Source organism: Eriocheir sinensis, unplaced genomic scaffold, assembly GCF_024679095.1.
Source record: "Eriocheir sinensis breed Jianghai 21 unplaced genomic scaffold, ASM2467909v1 Scaffold637, whole genome shotgun sequence".
Lineage (NCBI taxonomy): Eukaryota > Metazoa > Arthropoda > Malacostraca > Decapoda > Varunidae > Eriocheir > Eriocheir sinensis.
Genome location: NW_026111984.1, coordinates 23,037 through 35,291, shown reverse-complemented (window position 1 = coordinate 35,291; position 12,255 = coordinate 23,037). Strand labels below are relative to the sequence as shown.

Here is a 12,255-nt window from a genome sequence, read left to right as displayed (position 1 = left end):
GGCACTCTGCTCCCTTGCCTGGAGGGAGATCTGTTTGTTCTGTCTCTGTCCCACCTTTCCACTAAGCGTGTCCTATTTACATTTTTTCTTCGCGCCATGTCTGAGCGGCGCCTCCCTGACCGACATACTCCCGGTGCGCGCGGCGTCTTTAGGGCAGAGGTCACCCGGTGCACACCCCTGGGTGCGCCCAGCACGCCTCAGACTCGGCTAGATGCCTGGCCTATGAAAAGCCATCTGGGTTGTGGCGAGTACGGATGTTTACGTTACGCACTGGTGATGCTGTTTTTTAAAATTTTGTGGTAATTTATACACTGATTATAAATAGCTTTATCATTTCATCCATTAATTATTTTGTCTGGGCTGCCGTGTTTCATCCTTCCGCTACTGAACTATCGGGCACTTATATTATAGGATCGCAACATATTATTTTCCTTTGTTATCATCGGTCTTGACGTTCCTGATATTGTTGACTGACTTAAGCTTTATTTAATACCCTGGAGGGAGAAAAAAAATACTGTACATACCCTTTAAATATCAAGGCCCAACACGTTTATTTTTCTTCAAAGCACCTCGAGTGTCGACGCCTGAAGTTCTGCCTGGCGGTAAATGACTCGCCTGCAAAAACCTTGACTATGCCCCCCGCCCCGCCCCGCCCCGCCCCAGCAGCACGCAGCGACCATAGACAGAGGCATCGGGACCCTCTGCATCGAAGGGTGGGGATGACCTTCGAAGTGTCTTTAGGGAAACTTTTTGGGTTCAATAAAGTAACCGCGCCCTTTAAGAGCCGTAGCAGCCACTGTGACCCGGAAAGGTCCCGCCTATGACGGGGTTTGTTGAGTGATAAAACTGCAAAAAGATGTTTAAAAATACAATTAGTGTTACTGGTTGGTTATTATAGATATTGTGAAAAAGTACTATAAACAACAACAATACACACACACACACACACACACACACACACACACACACACACACACACACACACACACACACACACACACACACACACACACACACACACACACACACACACACACACACACACACACACACACACACACACACACACACACACACACACACACACACACACACACACACACACACACACACATTACATGACACAACACAACAACACACACACACCACCCACACACCACCACCACACACACACACACACACACACACACACACACACACACACACACACACACACACACACACACACACACACACACACACACACACACACACACACACCATACTCATACTCACCACATTACACACACTATTATTACCATTATTATTATATTATTTATCATTATTATTATATTATTATTATTATTATTATTATTATTATTATTATTATTATTATTATTATTATTATTATTATTATTATTATTATTATTATTATTATTATTATTATTATTATTATTATTATTATTATTATTATTATTATTATTATTATTATTATTATTATTATTATTATTATTATTATTATTATTCTTATTCTTCTTCTTCTTATTATTATTATTATTATTATTATTATTATTATTATTATTATTATTATTATTATTATTATTATTATTATTACTATTGTTGTTGTTGTTGTTGTTGTTGTTGTTGTTGTTGTTGTTGTTGTTGTTGTTGTTGTTGTTGTTGTTGTTGTTGTTGTTGTTGTTGTTGTTGTTGTTGTTGTTGTTTGTTGTTGTTGTTGTTGTTGTTGTTGTTGTTGTTGTTGTTGTTGCAGCTGTTGTTTTTTGTTGCAGCTGTTGTTGTTTTCAGGCGGTCCATGGGAGGAATACTCATTATTCACATTGTCATGAGGCCAGTCAGTTCGTGACGGCCGCTGACTGTTCGGGGAGGCGGAGTTCAACCTCAAAAACCATATAACCAAAGAAGTCGTTTGTATTAAAAATGCATGAGTGAGTGTGGGTTTATTCGCTTTTCAACAGCAATTACCACGCACTGACCGTTATCTTTAATCATTGTGTTTGCCCCCCCGCTCAGTGGTGTGCTGGAAAAAAGGCGCCGCATTCCTTCACCGCCGTGCTCTATGCCACCTGCCGAGGGAATCACCAACCTTGCAGCCGCCCGAGCAGCGTAAAAAGAGGCTGCGTCCAGCAGCCTCGACGAGCGCCCTGGCTCCCGACGTCACGCGCGGGCGGGACGGGACCCTTTTGCGTCATTGCGACCAAAGATTTTTCTAAAACATTATTTGTCCAAGTTTTTCCTCCGGTAATTAGTTTAGACTTGTTCATTATGCACATGGACTGATCTTTTTTTTAAACTTGAGTTGCCTGCCGTTTTTTTGTCTTTTGTTATCAATAAGTACGATGATAATAATGATAAGCAATATATAGACAGAAATGAAACTGACATTGTTCGACGTCAAAGAAAACGAAAGGGACGACTTAGATGAAGACGACAAAGGCGACGGTGACGACGAAAAGCGACGGCGACGATAATGACAGGGACGACTTAGGTGAACGAATAAAAAGTAAATTTGATACATCAGTATAAGCTAAATTATTGGAATAAAAGTCGTTAAATAGCTCGTTTATTTCACCTCTATTTGCTAAAAATATGGTGACTGCAACCGACTCCAAAGGTGCCGTGTGTGAGGACAACATCGCATGACCATTTTGTATCAGCCTTGCTCAAGCGAGGACTCTCCAAGAACACGAGTTGACTGCTTATTTAAAAGATTGTAGCTCACCTTCACCTATTAGGTATTCAATATTTTGTAATGTAAATCGTTCCGCTATTTACAAAGGAATTTGTTCGTGGGATGAGCTCAACTATTGCAGTCACTTTTTTATCTAAGCTCGCAATATTACTTTTTTTGTGTGTGTGTGCGCTAGAGTATAAATTTGTGTCAAGAACTGCCACTTGAGTGCGACGCGTGTGTAGTTTGGTCCAACAAGTTGTTCCTTCACCCGCCAGAGCTGCCTTTGAGCGGTCTCTGGATAACGAGTGTGTGCTAAGCGTATCCTGGATCATTCTAGAACACCGGGACAGGTGCGGTGATTTCCAGGAAACGCACTTAATATGCAGGTTTATATGAACTTTTTGCGCATACCGAGGTAAAGCGTTTGCCATAAAAAAAGAAAACTGTACATGTCTATCCCACTATTAAATAATACATTATAAGAGCGGTAGAAGCGCAGCCTCAAAAGCGTGTGTTGGTGATGACCTTGAGTGGCCGGGCCGCCAGCGTGGGTGCCCGTGAGTGGAGCCTTGTGGATAGGTTCACTATTCGACACTCCACTTAGTCTGCCCGGAAGTGGATGTGTTTGAGTGTGACTTCCTTATTTTTCAGCCTCATACTTTCTGCCATGAAGGGAATCTGGGCCTTGCGATACGCCTTTTTTCACTTCGTCATCGTATGTAGATCCTTTTCACCCCTTATTTTTCACCCCTTCCTTTTTTTCTATATTCGTTCGTCATCTTTCTTCTATTTCCACTAACCTTTGTCATTTACTTTTGACTTCCCCATCAACACCTTCCGTCTCCCTCTCTCCCTCCCTTCCGAAGCCCCAGCAGCCTTCATTCCATTAATAGTGTGAGGGCATCGCCTCTGCTCTTAAGAATGGATGTTCTTTTAATATAGTTCGTCGTCGTTGGCGTGAATAGCGCAAATGAATCTTTCTTCTTGCCTCGCCAAGATCACTTCTTCTCTTCCAGCCCGGCACCTCGGGAGGGACATTTATGATGACGCGGCACACTTTTTCAATTTTCATCATCTTGATTACTTGCTCGCTCACAAAGGTTTCGTAATGATTTGTGAAATCAACAATCAAGGAAATTGTTGTTCAGTTAAAATGTCGTGTTTTAACGTGTGTGTGTGTGTGTGTGTGTGTGTGTGTGTGTGTGTGTGTGTGTGTGTGTGTGTGTGTGTGTGTGTTTCTTGCGTCTCGTCGTAAGAAATCCCAGGAATTTTTTAATGTGGCGGACATACTGTGACGGTGTTGCCTGGCGGGGCGAAGGGCGGCGGCCCTGTGTATACTTAGCAGGCCAGCGGGTGGCGGCGGCGGCGGTGGTCGGGGGCATTTCCTCGTACGTTTTTTTTTTTTTTTTTTACCTTTCTTTATCAAGCGTTTTTATTATTGTTTTTATCCTTCACGTTGTTTTTGTCGGCTGGCAGAAGGAAGTCATAGCTCTTAGTCCAGGCCGAGGAAAAGTCAGCCAACAAAAAATATGACCAGGAGTAATAATAATGATAATAATGAAATATAATAATTAACTATCGTAACTGTCAATGGGATTACTGAAAGTAGTAGTAGTAATAGTAGTAGTAGTAGTAATAGTAATAGTAGTAGTAGGAGTAATAAAACTGATAACAACAACAACAACAACAACAACAACAACAACAACAACAACAGCAACAACAACAACAACAACAACAACAACAACAACAACAACAACAACAGCCCCTGGTCACCAAATAACCCTGCCAAACCGTCCGAGCTTGTGGTAGGCGCCCGCTAGTGGAGTGAGTTAAGCGCCTACATCCTTCCTCGGTGGCGGGGAATCCTCCCCTGTGGCCGGGCAAGGACGGCGGGTCCAAGCATCTCTGTCGGCGTCACAGTCCGTCCGGGGAGGGAGGCCTGTCGGTCCAGACACGCCCTCGGACGGAAATGTTAACCAGTGGCTTTCTAGTCCGCCCTCAAGGCTGAAGTAAAGGCTGGAGGTTACAGACTCACACCACTTATCCTTCCGAAGGACATAAACAATAATCGACTCTCAAATATATGGTTCTCTGCCGCGCCTGCAGGATAGGGGTGGGTGAACCCTGGGGAACCTTAAAAGACGCCGGTGAGAGCATAGCAGGAAGTTAGTGAGTTGAAACAGCGAATGAACGAGTGGCCTCGTGTCCCCTGCCACACTTCTTTGATGATAATGTCACCAGTCTGAACTGAGTTTACTGAAAGTCAGCACAATAGTATATCCTCCTAACACAGTTTAATTGGTATTTTCCTTGGCATTGTGTTCAACTACCTGAATCTGTTGGAAACAATGTGACGGTGGATCGACGACATCCCGTCACCCCCTAAGGTCACACATATCTGCTTTAATCCGTCTGACCGGCTGAGCACCATATATCTTCTTGACTTTATATATGTTGGTCAAGTTTGAAGCTGAGGGTGAGGAGAAAGTGACGGATGGGTTAAGGTAGGCTGCCTGCCCTTCTTCCTGGTCTGGTTTTTCGCCGGAGTAACCAGTAGCGGCGGCCACCTCTTTCTCCTCCTCCCTCACTTTCACTCTTGTTCACTGTTCATCAGTGTCAAAGGTTATGACGACGATGACAGTCAGTATTGCTTGAGGCAGCCTCCTTGCGGTGCATAGATGTATTGTTTGTACTGCGACTGGAAAAGAAATAACTGTCGCAAAAGGGGAAAAAAATGTTTCGTTGTTTAGGTGAAGTTGCATAATGAACAACACTGTTTTCAAACAAGACCTTAATTCGGCGGTGACATTATACCTTTTTTTTTTAAATGAAAGGTTAATTATCCATTTGGGTCGCTCGGTGTGTGCCGGGCTGTTCTCACCCGGGTACCTGGCGTACCCCAAGTAGAGCGCGTCCTTTGATGACCCTGCTGCATACGTTGATTAATATAGGTCTTGGAAGTGTGCCGCGCCTGACGTTAGGAGGGGAGGGAAATGAGTAGCCTACGATCCAGCTCTGAATTATTTTGTTTTAGCATTTATTCCTAGGTCGATATAATATAGATAGACAGATAAATAGGTTTGTCTACTATGTGCTATAATTAAGGGGAATTTCAAAATTAGAGATAAAACATAGCATAATATTTTGCAGAGCATTAGTCGTCTGTCGCTACAGCGGTGGTGGTGGTCGACGGTAATACGTTGACGAATGTCCCGCCAAGCCACCGGAGCTTGTAATACATGCTTGGGCTCTTTCATTATGACAGTGTGTTGCATTGTCTTCGAGGTGTTATTATCTGTATTAATGTTTTGTTAATGTGCTAAATTATCAACATTCTACAGCCTCCTTGCTTGATGAAAAAATATATAAAAGAATAAAAAAGATAAACTATATCCGTCCGTTAGTCAGTGGTCATCTCTCTAGTGTCAGTCTGCATTGCTTCTCCGCCAGAGTAAGACTGGAAAAAGTAGTTTAGCTTAGGGCAACGTCTCCGATGTTACTTCAAAACAGCACGTAAATTTGCTTGTGTAACGTAAGCAGCAGGGGCTCCTGAGTGGGTGGAGGCTGCTTGTTTACGTTTTATATCAAGGCTGTGCGTAAATGCTAAGAGGGTGAGAAGACTATTACTCCGGAGTAGGATTTTTTTTTTTTATCAGGCATGTCGGATGGGTCTTGCCTTCTCTGTAAGTAAGGCCACTGAGTCTACAAAAGCATATACAATAACAAAGTATGAGGAGTAGGCGATGAGGAAGGAATGAAAAGTTCCGCCTTGCTGAGGAATGTTGCTTGACTTGATTTATTTGTCCCTTCTGTCGCAGGAGGGAAAGTGGCCGTTCAGAGAAGGGAGAAAAGGGAAATAGAAAGGAAACATAGTAGGGGACACAGTCATGACCACACCACCAGATGGACAATGATAAAAGTCAATCAGCAGTCGGATTATACTTTCACTCCAAAGAGGCGTGCCTTCTACCTCTCAAAGAATGTCACATTTTGCTACGAATGAACCTTAACACATGTCTGAAGGGCTGTGCAAGTTACGTGGAACCATGAGTGCGAAATGTTAGGGAGTTAAGGAAGTCCTGGCCTGAGGTCCCTGGAAACTGACAACCCCTGCTTGGCGCAGATCCTTCAACGTTCTCCATATATTCGATGCCTTCCCTGACCTGCGGTACTGGCGGTGGCCCAGACAGAGCCAGTAAATAATGTGTTTTAATTGTCGAGGTCTGGACACCTTGCTGCGACATTATTAAATGCCATCAGGGAACGGACAGGGAAGTCTTGGAGCTGCCGCAGCTTGAACTGTGCTCTATATGATGCCTCGGCCTTGGCACAGCCTCTTGCTTGGGCAAGGCGGGGCGGAGCGGGGCGGGGCAAGCTTGGCCACACGGGTCATGTGCTAACACATGGGGAATGCAGGTAGTCTAGACGCTTACCTGAATTAGACTTCCCACATCCTGGCCCACCCTGACATTTGGGTCATTACTTCCTGATGGAGTGAAGGGTAGATGCTGGCTGGAGACGGGGAAAGAAAGGACCAGCATTTTCTAAGTCTGACGTAATTAGGAAGGAATTTTCTTTATCCTCAAGATGGGTTATAATATAAGTTCAATTCAAGAAAACGGGTTTTCATATTTACTAAGCAAGAGGGTCGCTGGCCTCTGGTCCCGGGCTTCCTGTCGGCGCCATGTGGCCGGCCCGGAATTGAACGTATTTGACGCACATAGTTCGATGTTTGCGGCGGAGCACGTAACGAGACTGTGGATACATTTAAATGTATTAATAAATTTTCCGTGATATGGTTGTGAAATACGTTTCAGATTGTTTTATGCTCACTGAATACCAGATACCATGCCATGTTACTAATTCTCGAGCAAGCTCTTTAACATGTTTTCTTTCAGAATTTTCTCAGAGACCAGCAATATAATCCATCTTAATTTCATTACTTTCACTATAATATCCTTTTTTTTATTTTCAATTGTCTACAGAGTCTTGTAAATTTTCAGTCTTCAGTGGCTAAGTAATAATAATAATAATAATAATAATAATAATGTTGTTGTTGTTGTTGTTGTTGTTGTTGTTGTTGTTGTTGTTGTTGTTGTTGTTGTTGTTGTTGTTATGGCACTCATGAGCTGAACAGTTCCAATTCCATTAATGCCAAGCTGAGTCCGCAGAGTCTGTCGCTCGTGTCAACTTCATGGCCAGATTTTCGGGAGGCACCGCGTCGCCGCCGCTGCCTGCGCGTCCTCCCCCCCCCCGACACCCCAACTGCTGCTTGTTCAGGGTGACACAAAAGCTTGGCGGTGCGCAGCCTTGACCCTGATACAAGCATGTGTAGATAAAATATGAGTGACTTAAGTGTGTCTAATCAATCACTGTGCCGCGGCTTAATTCTCCTCCAGCCGGTTCAAGGCAGAGAGCTTCAAAAGGTCACCCTGGACACCTGACCTTTGCTGCACGGGGACAGAAGATATATGAGACTGTGTACTATCCACCAGAAAAAAAAAGTGAGCTGTCACCCTTTTCGTGCCCTGACTCCGACGACATGCACGCATATCAATTTAGAGAGAATTAAGAAAATATATTTACGGCTTGAATGTTAGGTAACTACTACTACTACTACTACTACTACTACTACTACTACTACTACTTCTACTATGACTACGACTACGACTATTACTTCTACCACCACCGCCACTACTACTACTACTATCACTCCTCCTCCTCCTCCTCCTCCTACTACTACTACTACTACCACTCCTCCTCCTCCTCCTCCTCCTCCTCCTACTACTACTACTACTACTACTACTACGACGACGACGACGACGACGATGACAAAATATCAGCATTCACCCACCCACTGAACCAAAACAAACCACCTCCAACACCTCTTCCTAGACGCCCACCACTGCAAGCACCACCGATATCTCTAATCACATATGTATGACTAGGCTCAGTGAGGATATAAATAGTGCATCCTTTTGATATTTGACATTAAATAAATCACTTCACTCGTTGCCTCTCACCCACTTTCCTGCCATTAAGTCAGTCTCGTCTGTTCGCAAATCCAGGATGCTGCACTTTGCAAGGATTGTCTTCTTGTGTCACGGACCTATTGGCATGACATGCTTCTTGTCCTTGGGTTTTGTGTTGAATTTCAGATGATAGTTTATAACCTATTGTCCTCTGACGGTAACGACACACACACACACACACACACACATACACACGCACACACACACACACACACACACACACACACACACACACACACACACACACACACACACACACACACATTCAAAGACACACACACACACACACACACACACACACACACACACACACACACACACACACACACACACACACACACACACACACACACACACACACACACACACACACACACACACACAAACACAAACCAACCAACCAACCAACAAACAAACAAACAAACAAACAGACAAACAATCAAACAAACACAAACAGCCAGCAACTTAATTAATCTAATTAACTAGAGCTGAACAGGCTACGACTCCTCGCGGGGGTTGGGCCCGAGACCTTAGAAACAGGGAGGCGTAAAAGAAGGTTTACAGAAAGGGCAAGAGGGAGGCCGAGGGCGGGGCGTCGCAAGGTGTAGGTATATAAGAGCGGCGGCTCCTGGAGGCTGTACATTGTTTCTCCCGGAGTATAGCTGGAAACATGCGCGTCCTGGTGGGTAGCGTGAGGGTGCCTCGGCATCATGTATTGTTGTAACAGTGTGTAGTGTTCTCGTGCAGTGTGATGGCAGGTGTAGGTGCCACTGAGAATTATCCTCCTGTGACCCTAGTTAGTGGTGCCCCGGTGGCAGCTGTAACCATGTGACACCCGCAAGGGGTGGCACTTCCTTGGTGGTGCCCCCTGGGTATGATTCAAATAGTACCCCACTAATGGTTATGTCCTGTGGCTGCATACTTAGGCATTACCTCCCCTTGGCACACTGTGGTGGTACCTGAGATGTTAATTCCCCCTAGAGATGCTCTCCCAGGTGTCAGTACCCCCTAGTGGATCCCCTTGATGTAGTAGGTGGTCATATTTTGGTACCCAGCATAGTGGAACCCCTGGTGGTGTGTCCCTAGAGGTGCACCCCAGACGGTAATGCCCCTAGTACATGGCGTGCCCCTGGCTGTAGTGCCTTTAGCGGTAGAGCCCTGAGTGGCGTCATTATTAGTGCCCCCTTTTGGTATTTATTCAAATGGAGCTCCGCGGTGGAGGGTCCCCTAATGGTGGCCGGTAATGCCACACGTGGGTAGTGGTGGTGCCTGGTGGTAGCTTTTATTTGTGACACATGTGATACTTCCCGGTGACTGTAATCCTTCTGAAGGTATCCTGTGCTGGTTATGTCCCTTATAAATGTTCCCTGGTGGTGATGTCCATCTTGCAGTAGTGCTCCCCATTGGTGGTATCAGCTTATCAACATGCTGATGGTATTATCCAATGGTATGATGAGGATATTAGCTACCTGCATTGTAGTGCCCTGTGGGGTGACATTTTACACCCCTTTGCTTTATATCCATTACAATGGTAATTAACACAATTATAGTTAAATAATAATCACCTTTTCTCATTCATGTTTTCTTTTTCTTTAGTTGCTGTTGTCAACGCTGGTGGCGGCTGCCGTGGCAGCACCAGTAATGGAAGAAGTCACAAACCCATTAGCTGACCCTGAAGCAGCACCGGCCCTCGCCGTGGCAGATGCAGCAGAGACAGAGATGATGGCACCAGTCGTCCCAGAGGAGGCTCTCCCTGTTGAGGAAGTTGCAGTCCTCTCTGAAGCTATAGATATTCCTATCGTTGCTATCATTCTTAGAGCTGATCCGGCAGATAAGACTCCCGCTGTGGAGACTTCTGGCCCCACTGAAGTGATCGCTCCAATTGCTGAGGAGACACCTATTTTCGTTGAAGAGACTCTTGCAGAGGAAACTGCCATCCCTGTTGTTGAAGAAACTTTAGATGCCGAGCCCTCCGTCCTTCCCGAGGAAGCAGGTATCGTTGTAGAAGAAAATACTGCTGCTTTAGAAGACACTCCTGTTCTTGTTGTAGAAACTAACTCCCTCACTGAAGAGATTGCGGCTCCAGTAGAAGAGGCTCCCGTCATCCCGGAGGCAAAGACCATTGATGAGACGAATGTACCCACTGAGGAGGCTGCTGCTGTCCAGGAGGAGACCCCTGCCCCTGCGGAAGAGACTCCAGCCCGATTGGAAGCGACTACTCTACCAGAAGAAGAGACTCCCATTGTCATTGAAGAAACAACTAACCCTGTAGAGGAGACTCTTGTAGAAGAGACTCCTGCACTTGCAGAAGAAGCCCCTATGGAAGAGATCGTGGTCCTTGTGGAAGAGACTCCTGCCCTTGTGGAAGAGACTCCTGTTTTTGCAGAAGAGACTCCTGCTCCTGTGGAAGAGACCGTGGTCCTCGTAGAAGAGACTCCTGCCCCTGTGGAAGAGGCTGTGGTCCTTGTAGAAGAGACTCTTGCCCCTGTGGAAGAGGCCGTGGTCCTTGTTGAAGAGACTCTTGCCCCTGTAGATGAGACTCCTGTCTTTGTAGAAGAGACTCCTGCCCCTGTGGAAGGGGCCGTGGTCCTTGTAGAAGAGACCCCTGCCCCTGTGGAGCAAGCCACCGTCATCCAAACCGGGAGCCAGTTCCCGCGGGGTGATGTCAGCCCTGCAGCCTCAGTGGTCAGCCACCTGGTGGCCGCAAGGCCTCAGGTTCTGTCCTTTAGTTCTCCAAATTTCCATCACCACGCCCCTCAGCACCAGCTGCATTTCTCTGTACCGGCCAGCCATCACACGCATTTCACCCATACAGGACAGCTGACTCGTAACTTCCAACAAACTCAGGCGCCAGTGGCCCCAGTCGATCCCCTAACGCTAGTGCCTGCTCAGTTCAGATCCTTCATATTCCCTAATGATGCACCTGATGTATTGGCTGCAAAGATTAATTTCTTCCAGCACTACTCATCTCTTTTGCCACAGAGGCGCTTTGGCTAACTTTTTTTTAAACGAGTGGCGATAGTGTAGGACGAGTCATGCTCATTTAGGGTAACGCTACAGGTGCATGCATTCACCCAATGGCAGTAGCACTTGCTGAAAGTTTAATGCATTACATGCAGCATGTGCAGGAGTCATGTCAGTTTGGAATTACTATTATGTATCTTGTCGCCCAGCCTTGTCACTTGTACATAATGCACATAGGGCTGAAAAGCAAATTTCTTTATATCATCGTCTCAACATAAATTTGTAGTGTAATGCATCATGTATAGTAATGTTTTTTTATTTTTTATTAAGCTATCAGTACTGTGATACTTGCTTACTATTTCACTCGGATTCTCCGCAGTGTGCACTGAAAGGAGCCATTGTGCATATATACTTGTGGTATTCTCATTTTTCATATGGTTGTACATATGCAAGGAAGAAGGGCCACTCTAGTCATTGGAGCAAGGCAGTGTCTGTTAGCAGCCTTCTGACTCGCATTCCCCAGTGTCATGTAATTATTTATTTGGATTTTTTATATATATATATATATATATATATATATATATATAT

General features: G+C 45.1%; 1 protein-coding gene across 1 annotated transcript; it reads left to right on the top strand.

Annotated features, from left to right (window-relative positions):
- The first annotated feature begins 9,291 nt into the window (after window positions 1–9,291).
- On the top strand, window positions 9,292–11,863 carry LOC126993578 (zonadhesin-like). Its single transcript, XM_050852715.1, has 2 exons — window positions 9,292–9,385; window positions 10,300–11,863. The coding sequence occupies exons 1-2, from the start codon at window positions 9,374–9,376 to the stop codon at window positions 11,698–11,700; spliced, it is 1,413 nt and encodes a 470-aa protein (XP_050708672.1). The 5' UTR covers window positions 9,292–9,373; the 3' UTR covers window positions 11,701–11,863.
- Window positions 11,864–12,255: the final 392 nt, after the last annotated feature.